The following is a 20,562-nucleotide window of genomic DNA, read 5'->3' as shown; positions in this document are numbered from 1 at the left end:
GATAAAATAACACTTTCGAGGTATCGATTATCTTTTGCTATTAGTATTAAAATTTACACACATTTAACTCAGTTGGGGAGATACAATATGGTAATTGGTACTGCGTAAGTCAAAATCTGAAAAATGCTAAACTATTTATAAGATTATTTATTTTGATTGTACAAAATTTTACTTATTCTTAAATTTTTTGTGTCTTTAATTATTAATAAAAAAAATTGTCGTTTTTTTTTCATATAGATTTTCGTGCTGAATCGATTTTACCATCGATATTAGTTTAAGTCAGTACATAATACAAAACCACAATTAAAATAATTTATAGTCTGTAAATGTTACATCACTTCAATTTTTATCGAATTTGGAATTCGGAACTTATTTTCCGAACACATTTTAAATTTCTACCTTGTGTTTTCATTTAAGGAAAAAATAAAAAATGAGCGCGTGGAGGCAAGCCGGTCTTAAGTAAGCTACATTTCTATAATTTTAAGTCAGTATCGGCTTAGTATGAAAACTATATAAAGTACTTATTTTCTAATATTTTTAGTTACATAAACTATTCGAACATTGCGGCAAAAATCTTGCGAAAATCTTTAAAACCAGAACTCCGGACAGAAGCACTTAAACGAGACGAATCCCACGTTCGCATAACACCTTGGGCTAATGGCAGACCAGCACGTAAGTTATTATTTCATATATTTAACTAAGACTAGTTACTTGCAGGTGTATAAGAATTTATCTCTTTTACTATAAATAATTATACCCACAATTATAATTATTTTTTTATATTTATAATGTGCACTACTGTTTCAGATGAAAAGGATTAAGTATATGTGTAAGTTAAGATGTAGTTAGAGTTTAAAATTATTTAGCATGTTGTTTAAACTAACAAATTATTCTGTTTATTTAAACATGCAATGTTAAATTTTTACTGCCAGTGTTTGTCATTATGTGCAATGCCTATGTTTCATAGATATAGTTAATTAACTATTTAATTTAAGATAATATGTATGAGTTTATATGACTAATTTTTTTACATGTGTTTTTTGTTACAACATTTAAATTAGATTAAAATAATTATTTAATTTTAATATGCAATATTATCATTTTCAGATTTACAAGCAAAAGCAGCCAAGTAGATGAACATAGCTTGTGCCACAATCCTGAATATCAAGGATAAATTATTTAATTGTATAGCGATATTATAATAAATATGTTCTAAAAATAACAAAAATTATATTTTTATTTCGGTTTTATAAATTTATTGAGCTATAATCAGATAGTATAATAAACAACCAAATTTTGTCACTATATCTTTAATTCTCTTAGATTATCAGGAGTTGTTTCTTAATATTTAATTTTCAGTTTCTTTTATTTTACGAACTGAAAACTTCCATTTCCTTCTCAAGATAAATTTAAATGTACTTTTTTTTTGTTTCACACTACCTCGAATACAGCAGGGAAGGCATAGGGAACCTATTTTCACATTGCATCACACATCAAGTGGTAGAACATTGTCTTGTTATAAAAGAAAATAATTCTTTCCCTCTAGTAGAAATCAAACCCATGTGAGCTGAACTTGAAGTCAGCGCGACAATGCGGCTGTGCAAAAAACAGCTTTACACTTTAAACTCGATGGTTGTGGTTCCTGTTAAGTGGGAATGCTACTAATAGTGTAGGCAGAGGAAACCTATTGTTAATGCACTGTTCCTCTTTTTCTTGTTTTTAAAACTTTACATATTAAGAAATGGAACTTTGTCTATCAGAGCAAGATATAAAAATAAATTAACTATTCCCCAAAGTGGGGACCCACAACCAGTGAGCTAACAGCATTGGTTTTCCACTGACTTGACCTTATTGTATCATCTATCAAACTTGTAAGACATTTGTTGATTCTCTTCATCTTCTTCACAAAAATGTGTAGAATATATGCATATTGTATTAGAATTAGACTAAATTAAAGATATTTTTTAACAATATTTGAATTGGAAATTGGCAAATAAGTATTAAACATTTTACTAATATAATTATGATTACAAGTGTAATGTGTTTTTGTTTTATTTAAATAAAACAACATTTCTAGCTCAAAAGGAATCTTTTTAATCGAGTTACTTTAATATAAATGTTGGCATTTTTTACATCATTGGTAATATTTGTGCCTAATGGAGCTTTGGGATCAATACAATCAAGAGTGACAGTTTCTATAGGACATTGGCATCTTAACTTTTCTACACCATTCCAAGCTATCATAATTCCATTGTCAGTACATACTTTAGGTGGTGGTCTATATACATTGCAGCCTAATTTACTACCAATGTATTCTATACCTTTGAAGATAAAGTCATTACATGCTACACCTCCTGATACAATAATACTTTTACTTGTTTCATTTAATAATTTATTTTTTAAACAATATTGGAGAGCCCTTTCTGTTCTATGGGCTATATGTTCTGCAATAACTCTCTGATAAGCAGCGCACAGGTCATAAATTTCAGGAATTAATTCATCACCCCTAATATTGTGTTCTTGTTCTTTTTTCTCTAATTGACGAATTAAAGCATCTTTTACACCGCTAAAACTAAAGTTACAATCTCTGTTCTTAAGTAATGGTGTCGCAAATTCAAATAAAACAGAGTTCTTTGAATATTGAGCTGCTATTTCTATAGCTCTTCCCCCTGCTATTTCCGAAAAAATGGGAATATTTTTTAATTTCATTCTCCTAGCAGCTTTGTCCATCACTTCTCCTGGTGCATTGTCTAGAGAGTTGCCAAGTAATAAGAAATCATTTACATTCTGTACTACTGTTAGCAAGCAATGTCCACCTGATATCAAGAGTGCTAGAAATGGAAAATCTATATTATGATACATCCGAGCCACTAAGGCATGTGCTTCCATGTGATGAATTGGTATTAATGGCTTATTATATATTTTTGATAAATATTTTGCGTATTTTACACCTATTTGTAAACTTACTAGTAAGCCTGGTTTAACTGTTACAGCTACATAATCAACATTTTGGATTTTTAAGTCGGCTTTTTTTAATGCTTCGTTTACAGCTAAATCAATATTTTTGCGATGCAAGTCTCGCGCGAATAATGGATTAACTCCACCTAATCTTGTATGTATGGCATTTTGAGAATATAATGAATCTCCTAGAATATTGCCACTCCCAGTAACAATAGCAACCCCTGTATCATCACATGATGTTTCAATACCTAAAATCACAGTCCTTTCATTAAAACTATAAAATCTTTGGTTATGTTTTAATTGAAATGTATATATATTTGTAAGATTTTTGACAATTTTATAATTTCTATTGATAAAGTGCATAATTTCAAATAGTTTTAGATATACTTAGGTGTATCTAAATTTTAATATACAATACTCTTATGATTATTAAAGTTAAAGGGGAACGTCAGCGGTCAGAGGTTCATTTAATCATTTTCATTTCATCCTTTTCCTTTCCAATCCAATATCACAGACTAAAAAGTTAAGAATTATATATAAGAAAGGCATAGGAAAACGTAATCGGTTTTCAGATTTCACAAACAGCTTACGACTACGAAATACGAACTAGGAAGTTGACCGCTGATCATAGTGCACCTGCACAGATTACAGAACCACAGAAGCCCAGAAGCCAGAACCAGAGAGTAAATGTGTTCTGTGCTGTGGTCAGAACTCATAACACATAATCACAGAACACATTTACTTGCACATAATATATCATATACACTCTATGTCATCACATATCCTCAAAGTAGGGATGCCTGATGATCATCGATTTTAGATGAACATCGATGTTGCAATAAATAAAACATTATAACATACACCCGTCTATTTCTTATTCATTCAGAATGTTTATAAACTTTAGTAAGCAAAGAAGTTCATTAAAACATGAATAGCTACTTCAAAACGTCATAAGAGAGTGATCATATTATTGACATTTTTACAATTATTTACAGAAATTGATAGACTACTATTATAGAAAGAAATTGATAATCGATTTTTAATTTGGAATCGATTTTCTTTGCCACAGTAGTAACTCTTTGTGATTCTATGATGTACCTAGAATCTACTTATTACTCTGTGCGGGTGTCAGGGACCGTATTTAATATTTTAAGTACCTTCTATTCGGCGATTCCTGTCCTTTATAAAATAAATTCCTGATTGTTGATGAAGTATCTGTTTAGTACTAGGAAGCAAATATAACAGTGAAATATGCTTAAGATTTGAAATAATAATATTTTTTTAAATTACTTATTGTAAGTACAAAGTGTATTGATAACCTTTTAATAGAAAATTTGTCTGTAAATACGCGTAAAGTGATAAAGATGCTCTATCGTATTCATTTAATATTACAGTTTATTGAATTTAAAAATAAAACAGTGTAAATAAACAATCAATTTAGCTGGATTCCTCGTTCTTACCACCACGCGTACTTCGGCGACATGAATAAAATGAATATAATTGCTTCTCTCATTATAAAACAATTTTAATAATTTAACAATTTATTCTTATTGACATTTAAATTAGCTAACAATAATATTATTGATAATTCCTTATCCAGTCAATTATGATTTTAATCTTAAATTTACAATATCAATAAAATTATTTCGTATTTAACTTTCGCTTCTTTTATGGATATAATAATTATTAAATTAATTTGTTTCAGATTTTATGAAAATACCCATGCAAGATGCTCTACTTAAACATTTTGAAGCAGTCAACTATAGTTCACTTATGTTTTGCTATATCATATTTTACTTCTGGCTTGATATTAAGTCTTATCCAGGCAATTTTATTTTTTAGCCTTAAGCCTTTCAATAAAGTGTTATATAGAAAAATAAACTATTACCTATCATACTCATTTTATTGTCGTAAGTATATTCTTTAAATATGCTTAAATTAACTTTGCTTGTGAGGTTGTTGTGGTGCACATTGCACCTCTCTGATTGTAAAACAGAATAGCTTTGGTTTCAATGTGATTTGGGTCTTATACCCAACACACACACTTCACACTTATGTGAAGTTGCTTTTTAATTCTTGATTTTTTTAATGTCTATAATTTATAAAATATTAGAAAAAATACTTAAACTTACCTTTTTTTTTCAGAATTAGTTTTTATGTCTGAATGGTGGTCAGGGACAAAGTTGTCAATATATATAAAAAAAGATGAATATGATAAGTATTATGGAAAGGAACATGGCTATCTAATTATGAATCATAGTTATGAAATAGACTGGTTAATGGGTTGGCATTTCTGTGATGGCATACAAGTTTTAGGGGTAAGTATTTTATATGATATTTCTATTTACATTAAATACAATGTCTGATTGTAGACAGTAGTGGGTTTAATCCCCACCTAAAGGAATGAATTATTTTCATGTTCAAATATATAGTAAAATATTTGTTTCTACAATAAAACAGTACCAAACCATATTTTTTCTTAGCCTATCATTGTCCACATGAAGTAAACATTTGTACTATTACAAAATTAACTTCTCATAACACAAAAAGTCGCAACTATAATTTATATATTAAAATTAAATTGATTTATTTACAAAGTAATATAAAACTTTTATCATTTTGTATTACTTAAGACTTTAATTTTTTATAAAGATATTTTAAATATACTTTCCACTTTCACATTCACATTTTTTTTATATTAAGTAATTAGGTTAGTAGAATAAGAGGAAAGTAAGATTTGAAGTTAAAACATACTCCTTACTACTTCTATTATCTTTTCATAAGTATATAATTTTCATTACTGTCCATCAGATAGCTTTGTTACTGGCCTGTGCGGAAATCTTTGATAAATAAATGATATATTTTAATTGTGATTATTATTGGCATACATTTTGATAAGATAAAATTATAGTTTTTTTTAGAGATATTTTATAGAATCATAGATAACAATAACTGTCTTATGATTACCACAAAAGAGATTATAGACATGATAATTATCTAAACAAAATGTTATTATCTAAACAAATAATACAATTTGTATATTTAACTAATTTAACAATTTTTAATAAAAGTTGATTATTAAAATGGTTCTTAGTACCAAACACATAAGAAAAGAAGTATAAGGAATTATTTATATTTTATTCCTTTCAAAAGTGTTTTGCCCTTTATTGAAAGTAACATTCACTTTTCTTTTGGAATTCCTGAATGTGATCTCATCTTATTTATTATAGAGATATCTGAATAAAATATAATTTTGTTATCATAATATTTTCATTTAACATACTTTTAAATAGATTTAATTTCTCTGAGAATTAATGATCTGTAATATTGTAATTGTTATTGTAATTACACCTTATCTACACTATACATATGTTATGTGCAATATAACGAGTCTCTTAATTAGGAGTTTAATTATATTTAACTATAAATAAACATTTTATAAAAGGTAGATAACAAATTATTAACGAACTTAAATAAATGTTTCATTAGTAAAACCATAAAATAACCATAACCATGGTTGTAGGTTCGATTCCCACTCTGTTTTCACACTATCCATAGTATTGGAAATTATTTATTTAATATTTTCATTTCTTCGCCTTGGTGTCAAATTGCGGCGTGGAGTTCCGCCACTGTACACGCAAAAACACTAGGCTCCCTCTGCTTACCATCTGATATAAGCGGGATACAGCGTGAAACTAAAAAAAAACAAAATATAGAAAAATATATCACATAAACTTATAGAGAAATTCGAGTGCATTTCAAAATTTCCTACGTACTAGATTAGTGCGAATAAGTATTATTTTTTTCACTTTACTGGGCAATCGTAAATACTAAATATACTGTTACAGAACATTTGCATAATTTATATGAAAAATTATAAATATTCTCCAGTGCATATTCGTTTCATGTTAACCTACTTTGTAATCGTTAAAACGGACGTTTCTGTTATTTTGTGGAGTCGTTTGCATATTTATTTCTATTAAAGTAATATAAAAATATTCTCGTCGTAGAGATATTTTCTGCGGCGAGGGTCTTGGATTTTAGCTTTGAACAGATATGTTCGTGCTATAGATGCAATTGAAAAATTATATGATCCATTTGTCCTTACGCTCTGACGCGTTATGTGATTCACAATGCTATATGACTAGTTATCTCATGAATATTTACACGCAATGGATCCAGAATAATGCGGAAAATGGAACGGAAGTATTTCAATGGCGACGGAGTGTCCTAACTCTAGATACTCAGATTCCCTCTGCCTACTCTGCTATGTGCGTGAAGCTAACTTTTTTTTGCAGTGTTTCGTAAATTTACGTTTTTTATTTTATGTAAATATACACCGTTTATAATACGTAGACAACAAAGAAGTCACCGTATTTATTATAATAAGTATGTAAGTGGTTTAGTCATAGTATCTGTCTTTGCTAAATAGACACATACAAATTTTTTTTTAGCTTCAAGTTGTATCCCGCAGGGTAGGCAGAGGGAACCTAGTGTTAAGACACCCCATTCTCCACTTTCCGCTCAAGGCTTCTTGAGGCTGTGCGTGTTGAGTGGCGGAATTTAAACCCGCACTATCCCTTGTTACTAGAGCGGGGAAATGAAAATATTAAGTCCATCATTCCCTACTCTATGAATAAACACAGTGGGAATCGAACCTACAACCGTCGCGTTTACAGTCACACTTGTGCCACTTTAAAATGTATCTAAATTCATTCATGGTTTCATGTTGTGCCTTTTTTTTAGAATTGCAAAGCCTACGCGAAGAAATCTATACAATATTTACCACCTATAGGTTGGATGTGGAAATTTTCAGAATTTGTATTTTTAGAAAGATCATTTGATAAAGATAAGGAAATAATCAAAAGGCAGATATCAGAAATTTGTGATTATCCGGATCCTGTGTGGGTAAGATATTTTGTTTTCTTTTTTTATATTAAAAAATCAACGGTGACCAAAATAGATTAAAAATATTAAAGTCAAATGTTTCTAATTATTATGTACAGTAGATATATTATATAGATTTGAAGGCAATTTCATTTTCATCGCATTCAGAGAATCCTTTCTGAGTGTTGTCCTACAGTTCCCAAGGGACTTCCTTTTACTTTTCTACGATGATTAGATTTGGTTGTGTCATTGTCAGGCACTTAGGCCCATATCGCTCTTGAGAATGATTTATAAATACGGGCCTTAGCACCAACAAAGGAGTTGTATGTTGCATATATTTTTTTAATTCAACACATTTATTGTAAACATATATAAGTAATACATCTAAGTAAAAATCACGAAAACCAAACAACTTATATGCGTTAAAGATTTAAAAAGTATACGTGTTTACTTCCTGATAGTAATATGTTATCACACCTAGCACGTTGACGACCTTGACTCGCATATTATTCTTCTAATAAATTATTTATAGCGTGTAAACTACTCGATTGCTTAACTTCCCTGTACGTAATGGGTGTGTTTGTATCTATAAACAATACTGTCAAATTTAAATTATAAAAGACATGTGCAATGTTCGAATAACTGATTTTGTAATAGCAATACCAGAAAAAAATATTGTTGACTACTAATTAAAAGAGATTCAATCCATTACATTAACAAAAAAAATACTTTTGAATTGTAAATAAATACACATTTAAGATTCGAAGTCACTACGTAATCAATTATTTTATCGATAAGAAAAAATAAGAACAATACCTATTTAGGCAACGAAAAAAGTAGTAGTAGTATTTAATGAATTAATATATGAAAAAATAAGTCAAGTGTTTTTAAAATATTCTTAATATTCTAGGGCAAGACAGATACAACCTGTATGTACAACATGTCTAAAGTTAAATAAACTTTAGATACCTTGTATATAATTCAATTGTCAGATATCTAATTCTGTGTACATATGTGATTTTTAACATGCTAATTGATAAAAAAATAAGTTTATCATAAAAATCACGCATGTGATTATTATATTTATATACTTAATTAACATGTTAGAGGTCAGCCGTGACGCAGGAGTACAAAGTGTGACTGCAAACGCTACTGGTTGTGGGCCCCATCTTCACTCGAGGAAATGAAATATTTTATTTAAATTAATATTTTCATTTCTTCGCTACGGTGTCGAGGCAAACGCAGCGTTGAGTTCCGCCACGCAACACGCAATGCCTCCAGAATTCGATGGAAAGTGGGTAACGGAATGTCTTAACACTAGGTTCCCTCTGTCTAACCTGCTGTGTGCGGGATACAGCGTGAAGCTGATTTGAATTTAATTTTACAACAAAATATTATTTTAAATATTTCTGTAAATGTATGTAGATATTTTGAAAAGAAAAAATTGGATCAAGAGCGTCAATATAACAACCGTTTCACCGCAATGCATATACGCGTTACATACTCTCTCAATTTTTACGGTTACTTACTTTCCGTATGAAGTAGTTAGTACGTATATGAAAATTAATATCGTCTGTTTAGAAAGTAGCATATTTTGAAATTTTTTTAAGTTTCTTTTTTATGTTAAGACTTAAGACTAGCGGCATGTCCGAGGTTTTTGTTTTGATTTAATTATCCTTCTGGGTTTATAATATATTTTTCTGGGCGGTAGGTACTCGGTAAACGCGTAAATCCCAATCTGGCAGGAATTCCAATATAAAATGTAGACTATATGTTACTCCACAACAACTTTTATCTTACAATGAAAGAAAAAAACACCTTTCAGATGTTCTGTGATTCTCTCGAGAGCCTGGACAAACAGAAAGACAGATAGATAAAAAAATATTAATGTTTTAGTATCGTGTAAATAAAAAAAAACACGTTTATTTAGAAATTACAGACAAACCCTTCAATTTTATTTATATGTCTATTTAGATACTATGTTCACTTCATTTTATAATCTATGGAATTTATTTCTATGTGCAGTATCTATTTATATGCACTTAGCCTTGAATAGCAATCAGTCTAACATATAATCTGAAACAATATATTGTTTCGTATGATATGCAGTAATTAATATTTGTTATCAAAATGCAACTTGAACTAAGTCGAAAGAGAAAGTAGATAACTTTGCCTGCCATTTTGTACTTTGTACATTACATTTATCGTTTACTTGAGAAGTGCAGTAAAATACGGATCGTGGGCGTAGGAATAGAAGGGGGGAGGGGGTCTGAGATGGACTATGCCCACACCAGAATGGGCTTGTGCCCGCCCAGAAATTTTACTAAAAAAATGTGTCCAGAAACTTTTTATATTTGTTTTTATGTAATTGCCACTCTGCTACTTAACGATCATAAACTGTAATGTGTTTTATAATTACTTTTTAGATTTCAATTAATTTTATTGCAGGTTTTCAATAGCTAATATGTGAAAAAACTGTATGCGTATTAAAACGATCATAACAGATTTACGTTTATGATTAACGTTTATATTTGTCATTGAATTATTATATGTAGGTAGGTATAATCTTTATCACATGATTATGTTTTAAAAAAAATATATTTAAGCTGCTTACTTTCTCAATACAGTTAATGAGTATCAAATATAACCTAATACAAAACATCAAAATGTCTACAAAAAGCAATGATATTAATTGCCTATATCGTAATTTATTTTAGTTTATAACATTTTTTTATTTACTTTAGGTTTAGGTCTTTTTTAATGTCTGCTATAAAAAATATAATACCTGGGAATTAAAGGGAGGTTCATAGAGATGTTACTTATTTATATTTTTTATTCGTTAATAAAATATATAAGTGTTTTCTTATAACTTACAGCTACTAATGACACCCGAAGGGACTCGTTTCACAAAGAAAAAACATGAAGCATCACTTAATTTCGCCAAAGAGAAGAATCTTCCTTTACTCAAACATCACTTGACGCCTCGCACTAGAGGATTTACAACCAGCCTTCAGTATTTCAGGGGGAAAATACCAGCCATTTATAACATACAATTGGCCTTTGAGAGCGATAGTAAGGTAACTTAGCTGTCTTTTATATTTATTTGTTTTATATTTTTTGTTAAGCTTTATCATCTTTTTGTACATTTGTGTTCTCTTCTGTTCTTTATATTTTTGTATATTTTAGCAGGGTAGGCAGAGCGCACGTAGTGTTAAAATTTTCAAGGCCTTGTCACCAGTGAAGAAATTAAAATATTAATATATAATAACCCATTCCCCGACTAGGAATCGAACCCACAACCATCGCGTTTTCAGTCACCCTCTCGTGCCACTGCACCACGACGGGCTCTAGTTTCTTTATCTATTTTATTGTGCCACATTTAAATTTATTTACATCGTGCATTTTATAAAAATAAATTATTTACTTATGCTTCAAAAACTCTTAAAATTGAGTGCCCAAGGGTTCGTACGTCTTTTATTATTAAATGATTCAATCAACGTTATCAGATAACTGTGTTATAGGTACTTACATAATATGTAAGAAGTAACTGATATAGCCAAGTCTACAGTACAGTTTTTGTATTGTATCTTATTATGATGTAATATATCAAGGTAAATTGTAAATCGAAGGTGATGGATTCGATAAATGCCATTAATAAATTATATCTATAAGTATTGTAAGTTATTAAAATAATCTTTATTTAATTGTTACGTGACTGTCATGATTGTTTCAAGGGCGAGTTTTCCTCAGGTACAACAATGCAGAAATAACACTAACAATGTAAAAAATATTTATGTATATATAGGGTATAACTAGTAGCTTAGATATGCGATCGTTCATATAATCGACGTTCACATATGTGATTTTTTTCAGGTTCCACCCACGTTAACAAGCATGTTGTATGGTAAACCGGTACACGCACATTTGTACATTGAAAGAATTCCCGTAGAAAATGTTCCAGAAGACGAGGCGAAAGCAGCTAAATGGCTGCACGATTTATTTGTTGTAAAGGTATACAGATATATGTTTTTTTGTTTTTATAAATATACTTATAATTATAGAGTAGTTTTTTCGTTATGTACGTACTGTAAACGCGCGATAGTTGTGGTTTCGATCCCCACTCGAGCAAATGAAATATTTAATGTTATCATTTCTTCGCTCTGGTAACCAGACAAAGCGCGGCGTTGAGTTCCGCCACTCAACACGCATTATCTCAAAAATTGTGTGGTGCATGAGTAGGTTACCTTTGCCTGCTGTATAGTTATATAAGAGGTCAAACTCAGTGCCGCTTCGCCTCGTCGGCTTCAGTTACGTAATTATTATATAAATAATAGCAATTATGGCATATATATAGTACGGTCTGCTAGTCATAATAATAGTAATTATGGCATTATATATAGTACGGTCTACGTACGTACGACCTTATATTATTATACGTAATCATTTTTCATAATAAGAACTAAACATAAAACACCTATTTAAAACCACAAAAAAAATTACAGGACAATATGCAAGAGTCATTCATGAATACAGGCGATTTCTTCCAAGAGTCAGGTGTAGAGAGAGTTTCACCGTTCCAAAGGCCTAATCGTATTTACAGCCTACTCAATACACTGGGCTGGGCGGTGGTCACTCTGACACCCATGTTGTATTACCTTTTGGGGCTCTTGTTCAGTGGAAAATTGCTTTATTTTTCTATCGGGGGAGCTATATTGGCTGCGTGTAAGTATTTTAATATTTATGAAGTTTATATATTATATAATATGTGATCGGCAATCTGTACAATCCGGTATTTTGTATAATATCAAAGGCGCATGCGTTATATGTAAAAGACAAAAGAGAGAAATGGGGGATGAGCGGGCAGACAAAAACGTGTTGCGTATTGTATTCTTGCTTGCATTTCATACAGTTTTTTATTGGTACTTATGTGCTAATGCCATCGCAGCTATAGATTTAGTGGTTTTTAATTACAAGTTAGGTTAAAATGGAAACTTATAAACTTAATATGACTTAAATAATCCATCTACATTTAAAAATTGAACATAGACCAAGATACAGCAGGTTATCCATACAATCCCTGGGAATTGTAGTCATATTTATTCTCTAGGTAAACTATAAAATGAATAATAATATTAAATAATATTTATTGTCAGTAGCATATGTAATTAACAAAATATGTAATTTAAAAATCACGATTCTTACTGAGAGGAATATGTCATTTTTACTATTTGAGTAATGTCTAAGGCAGTTATCGTTCACAGTGTTTTAAAGATTTTTCTATTTATTTTAATTATAAATGATAGTTAATTATAAATGATCATTTTTGTTTTTCAGTCTACATTCTCCTTCAAAAATCCATAGGAATGTCAAAGATCAGTCAAGGTTCTTCATATGGAACAGAAAAGAAGTAATATGAAACTTTCTTTATTCCATATTTATAAAAAAAATATATAAATTACACTTTAAACTAAAATAAATTCGACGCAGTATATTATTACAAAGGTTTTTGTCTCCCTTGTTGATATATGTTTTAAAATAAATTAAAACTGAATATCTATAACACAATTTAAATTCTTTGCCCAAATATAACTTACTTTAGAGGTCAATTTTTTATTTTATTATTTTTTTTTCATTTAGAAAAAAACTTTTTAAAAAAATATATAAATGCACAAAGAAGATTATGTATAGATTTGTACAATTTGAAATAAAAAACCATTCTCGTTTAAAAAAATATATAAATGCACAAAGACGGAATTATAGATAAAAAATATAAATGTTCTTTCGTTAGCAAAACTTTTTTTATTAAAAAATGATACGGTATTAAAAACCATTATTAGGTTAAATAATGTGTGGTTTGCTTGTAAAAGAAATGTTTAATGTTGATTTTGTTGTTATAATGTATTTATTGTGTTCATCGTATTATTATTGTTTGTAAATCGATACCTTAATTTGCAAACATTGTTTCATATATTTTACTCTACTTAACTTTCTTACTTGTATTTATTTTGTTATTATGTGTTACTCAATAACACCAAAAAATGTCTGTTACTATACATCACAAGCTTAATAATAAGTGAGCAATTAGTCTTAATTGATAAACTTATGTTTTATTTTACTAAATAATTAGAAAATTAATAACTTAGAAGATCTTTATTATTTTTGGTCCATGTTTTTCACTATTTACATCACTTAAAATAATTTAACACTATTTTATGAAATCACGTCCATTGAATTTTTTCTAATATTTCTAAAACATTTTTTTTATATGGATTTATTATTGAGCATGTGATGAGTACAGTGTGTACCATAAATATATTAACTCTCATTTATATATTGATTTATGTACAATATTGCTATCTGCATTTAATGCAGTGATTCGCGCAAAATGTATATCTTTAAATAATATAATTCGTACAACTGAAAAAAAAAACTGGTCTGATCATTTTTGTCTTCTATGATGAGTCCAGTATTTTTTTAAAGTATTTTTTTTAAAAACAATACAGACTTATTTTTATAATTAATATAGATTAGGTATCAAATAGAGGTGACGGTATTGAATATGTACATTGATATGGATATAATGTATGACGTTTGTATACACTATATTTTATACTTTCATGTTATTTTCACCATTTTTGTATAAAGTATTGATACAATTACAACTAACAATGACTTGTCTGGAAACACACTAAGGAATAATAAATTTGTGTGCATTTTTTTTCTGTGCGTGATTATTAAACATGATCGTTACTTTTGTGTTTTATTTGAAAATTGTTTGTTTATTTCATAGTACAGTGTAAACTCTAAATAAGGTTACTTGATTCAACAAACATACTATGCCACTGGTTTATTGTTAATAATGATAATAATATATATTATTTTCTTTACCCCATTTAACTATCTATATCACTATTAAATTTGCAGACCCTTTGGTGTCATCATATTTATAGAGTTTACACTGTACCATTTAGTAGTATATTCAATCAGCCTCAATAACATCACCAATAGATTTAAACTTCCATTTATTTAATACATGTAAAATATTTACATTATATTTGTCTTATTAATTGGCCTTTCTTGAATCACACTGAATGTTTCCTTAGCCTGATACAAGTTTGTATTAAAGAATGTAGCGTAATTTGTATGTTTGTTGATAGATACTATGTACAAGTACCTTGTTTATAATTGTTATGTATAAACATTTTTATTAAACCCTTTTCAATCAGTTAGTAGTTTAATTTTAAACCTTATCGCCATAAAATGGTAATAATAAAAGTCATGTTAATAATTATTAAAATTAAAAATATATTTGACTATTTTTTTATTATTTTACTGTTTCATAAAATAATTTAAGATCTAATTGTAGAATCCTCATAGTATTTTTATAATATATGACATAAATTTACGACATTTATGGTATGTCCATTTTACTCAACCTTAATATAAAATCAAGAAGATACATTTGTACTTTGATTTCAATAGGTTTATTAGTAACAAAAAATCCAGGTACTCCTGCTTTTTCAAGTGTGTCTTGCTGATCACTCACCTGCAATACAAGTAAATAAAAATTTTAATATTGATAAAATATTAAATATTATAAGACATTTTTAGAATACAAAGTCAAAGTCAAAGGTTGCCTGTAAGAAATCACTTATAGTGATAAGGCCGCCTATGCACTGTATCTAAATTACAAATTTAATTGTATTTTCTTTGTGCAATAAAGTTTTTATAAAATAAATAAAGTCCAAGAGGTGTTAGGTACATGGTATGGTATGCATAAAAATAGATTTTGTAGATGTAATAGTTTTGATGAAATATATTTAATTAGTTTAAAATCAAAGTCATTTAAATAACATGCATTTATTTATGTATTAAAAAATAATTATGTACAGGTATATTTAAAAATCCTTCTGTTTACCTACAATTCATACAAATTACACATTAAAGTTTGTGCTCAACTGTCCTAGTCATTTATGATTTTTATAACTAAAATAAACATTATACCTTTTGATCTAATTGTATAACCAGTTTCATATCAGTTTGTTTAAGTTCTTCCTTGTGTCTACGGAGCAGCACATTTCTTTTTGCTTCTTGTTGTTCTTGAATTGGTGTAGTGTTTATCATTTCTTGTATTTCTACTGTAATGGAATTAATTATTTATTTATTAATTTTAGTTAAAAGTTATTCCAAATATGAATCATAATAAATTATACAAAAGGCTGACTCACAAGTATGTTTGTTAATAATCTGTAATCTTTGCTGAAATAAGTGTTTTTCGGTAAAATGTTGAATTTCCATTAGTCCTTTAACTATTTCAAACACAGTATCATTTAGAAGACAATTCGCTAATCCTGACAGTAATTCAATGGGCACTCTCATTTGATATTTTCTGAAAAATTTATTTATAATGTTAATAAAATAACATTTTTTACTTATCAAATAAAAAAAATGTTAAATACCGCATATACATACGGTGGTAGTTCTCGTGCCATATCCTGTAACTGTTCTAATAAAAAATAAAGTTTTCTTTGTAAAGCTTCAGGCGTTTGTTCAACTACATCCATTGCTAAATGACTCTACCGTACATGTTATCTAAAAATATGATTTATCGCTCTATAATAAACTGGTAATAATAAAACAAATAAACGATGCTAGATAAACAGAAACAATTTTTGCACTATATATAAGTAAATAACAAGGAACATTATATCAACTGATGGTAAATATCAATAGTAAATTGACAACTGTCATTTTGACATGTAGTGAGTCTATCAGGACAGATTCTATCCATTAAAAAACGAATATCTATACTTCAATAATTAATATAACGAATTATTTATTGAAGAATATAATATACTTCAATAAATAAAACGGTACCTTACGGTATCGTAAGGTATGCTTTTTTGTTCGACAGATTATATTTAAATGTTAATTGATTTTATTATATTGAATAAATATTTATATTTGTTGTTTACTACTCTAATTTAGTTCAGCTTTACATGTTTTACTTTTTCAGCAATAACTTTATTCATTGTCCAGTGTATCAATACGGTAATACTTTTTGTAATAAATGCTTAATATTAATAGTACGGTAACACTGCGTTTTTAGATAACCTGACATTGACACTTGGTAATAACAAAAGTCAAAACATTTATGTCATTTAACTTCATTTATGTATTTAGCTATTGATATAAAATATTTATTATACACATTTGTTTGACCTATTTCTTAAGTTGTTACATTTATTCATATCTCGCTATTTAATTCTAAAAATATTGCGATTATTTAAAAAAAAAGATAACTAAGCTGTATTTACCGTGGTAGAAGGTAAAAGTATTGCTGTGAGAAACAAATGTAATTCTGAAAGTTGCTATCATGTATAAAAAGTGTATTTTTATTGTTCTGTGTCCTATTATTGTTTTGAATGCAGATTTGCAAAATCAACTTCGATCTACCGTACTTTTGTAAGTATTAAAGAATTTCAAAATGACTCAACTTACCTATTTGTCAGTTATTGATATATATTGTTGCAGACAATACAATGGAGGCGGATATTTGTTTCCTTACCCAGAGCAATGTCTTGAAATATTAGACGCATTTGCGCAAAATGCATCTAATTTCACACTTTGTTCAATATTGAATGCTAGACCAATAACAGTGTGTGAAAGATGTGTGGATAAATATGTTATGTTTCGTGACAAATATCAGGAATTATTAAATACAACAGTTAATGGTACATCATGTAAATCCATATTTATTTCACATGACAGATTAAATGCTGTTCAAGATTTTCATGATAATATACAGGCTGTGTGGGATAAAGGGCAATGTAATGGTAATGCATATACTAAACACAGTAGAAATTTGTTGTATTGTTATAAAATGTTATATACTTTAAGTGACTTTAAAATTTTCAGGATGTTTTGAATGGAACCATGGCATTCCCACACTTAAGAATGATACAGTTAATTTTCATAAAATATATAATGACACAATGAAGTGTATAATTGATAACATGTTGCCACAGAATAATGATGTCTGTAATAGATGTATGCAATCATATCTTCAGTTAGATGAGTTTTATAAGTCATTGAGTTCAGATTCAATTGGTGTTGATAGTGTATGTATAGATATAGTAGACTCTGTGAGTATATTATTTTATTAATTACTTACACTAGTAACTGGAAGGGATACTATATTGTAGAATGTATGTAGTCAGTCATCAGTGATATCAATTTGGTTTGATTGAGATCTGATCGCTGCATATAAACAGAACAGGTTGAAAGAAAAAGTTCACAAGCACTCCATGCTCTGTATTTACCATGAGGGATATATAAATTTGCAGTTATTTTTTAAAATAAAGGTAATAAATAATTTTTCTTATTGTCTATAGATGAATGCTACTCGTTCAATATGGAGTAAAACACTAAACTGCTGTAATCTTAGGAGAACTCCTGAGGTAGTATTTTTATGTTGTGCTGGGATTATATCCTTTTTACCATTGTTGTACTATATAAGTGTACGATACTGTGGTCCCATAAGAGATTTACCAAATGTTTTGAAACGTAAGTATTACTGTTATATGTATTATATTAAAAAGCAAGTGGATATACAGTATTACTTAATGGGAATGGAGTGTCTTAACACTAGGTTCCCAGGTTAAGATCCCTCTGCCTACTCTGCTATGTGCAGGCTAGTGTGAAGATGAAAAAATATTAAAACATTGAATTAAAAAATATGGTGTCTGATTTCAATCACTAATCCAAAAATTTATTTTTCAGAGTCAAGATTTAAACAATCATTACTTCGATCATATGATCACAGGAGTGAATAATATATATTAGTGTTTTCAAAACAAATTATATTTTGTGGTATAAAAAATACTAACATTTCTGTGCCAATTGTTTAATGATCACAAAAAAAATGTGGCTAGTCATGCTTAAAAATAAAAAAGTATAAGAATAAACTAATAAAGTTATTTATTGACCCATTCATTGATAACATTAAAGTATCCTCAGGCACAATAAAGGCTTTTTGGATAGTAAGTAACTTGTATATTTTTTACAGTTATCTGTGTCTTGCCTTTTTATTGGTATTTTTTTTAATGTTACTATTATTGCTACTGTTTGAAAGTTTATGTTTTAATGAATTTGGTGTAGAATCACCTTTGTTTAGTAACCCAATTCCACTATCCTTCTCTTTAGGTGTACCAGGTCTACTGTCTAAGCCAACAGCTGTTAGCATTTTACTATCACTTCCAAATGCTTTCTGAAGTGCATTGGATGATGAGGCAATCTTCTGTGTTGCACTTTGCTTTGTTAATGCACTAGTTATAGTTTTTTCAATACTACCATTAGTATGTTGTTTGCCAGAAGGCTTTGATGCAATACTTTCTGTAGAACCATGTATAGTTGTATGGTTCAAAGTTCCAATCATACCACTACTTATTTGAGTATCAGATGAATCTTCATTTGTCTGTGATTCAGTTTCACTATTTCGTTCATCTAAAAATGAAGAAAATTAGCAAGAGTGTATAGCCAAATAGTCCATTTCTAACGTAGCATACTTGTCCCTGATACTTACTTTTAGCATCAGCAGGGTCTACTAATCCACTGACAGCCTGAAACAAATAAATAATTATTTATCTTATAAAATTTTGTAATTAATATATGGTAAATTTAATAACTTGTTAATTTTAACTGTAAAAAGATGGTACTTACTGCCATAGAAGTTATAGAAGACTTGGAGAACAATCTTTCAGCTTCTTTAAATTTTCTGTTGCGTTTGTCTGCTTTTGAATTAGTACTTTTGTTAGTTGTAAGGTATCTATCCCAGCCTCTAATAATATTACCATAAAGTTGTGTGTCTTCTAAATATGACCCTTCAAATGCATATATTTGGCGTTCTAAGTTAGCCAAGGTTTCCTAAAATTAAATTTTTAGGTAAAAAATGTATATTATATGAAAAAATATTGGAATTTAATAAAAAAAAAAATCGGCACTCACAGCAACCTCCGCTTTTCTTTTAACTAATTCGGCAAGTTCGGCTCTTGTATCAGCGACCGAAGTTTGTTTGGACGCCATATTGATTTTTTTTACTTGCACGCTTTGGGTTTCACTAGCAGGGCTTTGCGGTGAAACAACCATTTCGCTGCTTTTCTTATGCTCTTTACTTAAATTACTATAATTAACAAGCTATTATAATAAAATATTAAGTAACTTTGCACAAAAGAACACTCATTAATTTGTATTAAAAACTAAAATAAGTTACAATTCTCACATTTCATTTGTACTATAATAATGTCAGATTCAGAATGACGTTTATGTCGATTACAATTGTCACTAGTATGACGTCACGACTCATGGTCCATGGGTCATGGATAAGTTAAAATTGTCAGCATACAAAACTGTATATTTAAATATTACACATTAGCGGAAAAGCGGGTGAATTCTAATACATCATGAAACACGTGTTCAATGAAATATTTTAAGTCTGAATTTGATTTTCCTTTAGAAACTTTAAACCCCTATTTCCCCAGGGTAAAAAATTTTCAAAATCCTTCCCTCACTGAAGCCGTGAAATGAAACATTAGTCCAAATTTCACGTTTCTACCCATAGCGGTTACGGCTGTTCGTGCGTCTATACATCAATTAGTGGAAACTTCTTCTTTTATATATGGCTTATATTTAAACGCCGCTCAAAAATGTACTTAT

General features: G+C 28.9%; 6 protein-coding genes across 8 annotated transcripts; 3 read left to right on the top strand and 3 right to left on the bottom strand.

Annotated features, from left to right (window-relative positions):
• The first annotated feature begins 301 nt into the window (after nt 1–301).
• On the top strand, nt 302–1,228 carry sun (ATP synthase subunit epsilon stunted). Of its 2 annotated transcripts, XM_085195574.1 has the most exons (4): nt 302–459; nt 542–672; nt 808–829; nt 1,108–1,228. In XM_085195574.1, exons 1-3 carry the CDS (start codon nt 431–433, stop codon nt 819–821), a joined length of 174 nt encoding a protein of 57 aa, XP_085051700.1. In that variant the 5' UTR covers nt 302–430; the 3' UTR covers nt 822–829; nt 1,108–1,228. The 2 variants fall into 2 exon arrangements, with proteins under 2 accessions (XP_085051700.1, XP_085051699.1); XM_085195573.1 differs by lacking the exon at nt 808–829.
• Nucleotides 1,229–2,070: 842 nt separating this feature from the next.
• LOC146532561 (tRNA N6-adenosine threonylcarbamoyltransferase, mitochondrial-like) lies at nt 2,071–3,796 on the bottom strand. 2 transcript variants are annotated; one of them, XM_085195504.1, is made up of 2 exons: nt 3,569–3,796; nt 2,071–3,476 (listed from the first exon to the last, which is right to left on the bottom strand). In XM_085195504.1, exon 2 carries the CDS (start codon nt 3,322–3,324, stop codon nt 2,074–2,076), a length of 1,251 nt encoding a protein of 416 aa, XP_085051630.1. In that variant the 5' UTR covers nt 3,325–3,476; nt 3,569–3,796; the 3' UTR covers nt 2,071–2,073. The 2 variants fall into 2 exon arrangements, with proteins under 2 accessions (XP_085051630.1, XP_085051631.1); XM_085195505.1 differs by having other exon boundaries at nt 2,071–3,209.
• Nucleotides 3,797–4,056: 260 nt separating this feature from the next.
• On the top strand, nt 4,057–15,073 carry LOC146532560 (1-acyl-sn-glycerol-3-phosphate acyltransferase gamma-like). The gene is made up of 8 exons (XM_085195511.1): nt 4,057–4,256; nt 4,667–4,871; nt 5,107–5,279; nt 7,708–7,869; nt 10,725–10,925; nt 11,722–11,859; nt 12,351–12,570; nt 13,183–15,073. Exons 2-8 carry the CDS (start codon nt 4,691–4,693, stop codon nt 13,257–13,259), a joined length of 1,152 nt encoding a protein of 383 aa, XP_085051637.1. The 5' UTR covers nt 4,057–4,256; nt 4,667–4,690; the 3' UTR covers nt 13,260–15,073.
• gdl (gonadal protein gdl) lies at nt 14,854–16,596 on the bottom strand. Its single transcript, XM_085195550.1, has 4 exons — nt 16,321–16,596; nt 16,077–16,237; nt 15,853–15,986; nt 14,854–15,394 (listed from the first exon to the last, which is right to left on the bottom strand). The coding sequence occupies exons 1-4, from the start codon at nt 16,410–16,412 to the stop codon at nt 15,260–15,262; spliced, it is 522 nt and encodes a 173-aa protein (XP_085051676.1). The 5' UTR covers nt 16,413–16,596; the 3' UTR covers nt 14,854–15,259.
• A 391-nt stretch (nt 16,597–16,987) lies between these two features.
• Nucleotides 16,988–18,815, top strand: LOC146532558 (osteopetrosis-associated transmembrane protein 1). The gene is made up of 5 exons (XM_085195529.1): nt 16,988–17,313; nt 17,383–17,684; nt 17,767–17,993; nt 18,243–18,414; nt 18,631–18,815. The coding sequence occupies exons 1-5, from the start codon at nt 17,225–17,227 to the stop codon at nt 18,681–18,683; spliced, it is 843 nt and encodes a 280-aa protein (XP_085051655.1). The 5' UTR covers nt 16,988–17,224; the 3' UTR covers nt 18,684–18,815.
• Eaf6 (chromatin modification-related protein EAF6/MEAF6) lies at nt 18,812–20,180 on the bottom strand. Its single transcript, XM_085195533.1, has 4 exons — nt 19,855–20,180; nt 19,570–19,773; nt 19,433–19,469; nt 18,812–19,353 (listed from the first exon to the last, which is right to left on the bottom strand). The coding sequence occupies exons 1-4, from the start codon at nt 19,993–19,995 to the stop codon at nt 18,917–18,919; spliced, it is 819 nt and encodes a 272-aa protein (XP_085051659.1). The 5' UTR covers nt 19,996–20,180; the 3' UTR covers nt 18,812–18,916.
• Between the last annotated feature and the right edge of the window lie 382 nt (nt 20,181–20,562).

This window comes from Heliconius melpomene, chromosome 13 (assembly GCF_056956725.1).
Source record: "Heliconius melpomene rosina isolate 202511_hmr_F chromosome 13, ASM5695672v1, whole genome shotgun sequence".
Classification (NCBI taxonomy): Eukaryota; Metazoa; Arthropoda; class Insecta; order Lepidoptera; family Nymphalidae; genus Heliconius; species Heliconius melpomene.
The sequence above is the reverse complement of the archived record's forward strand: the minus strand, read 5'-3'. Positions and strand labels throughout refer to the sequence as shown.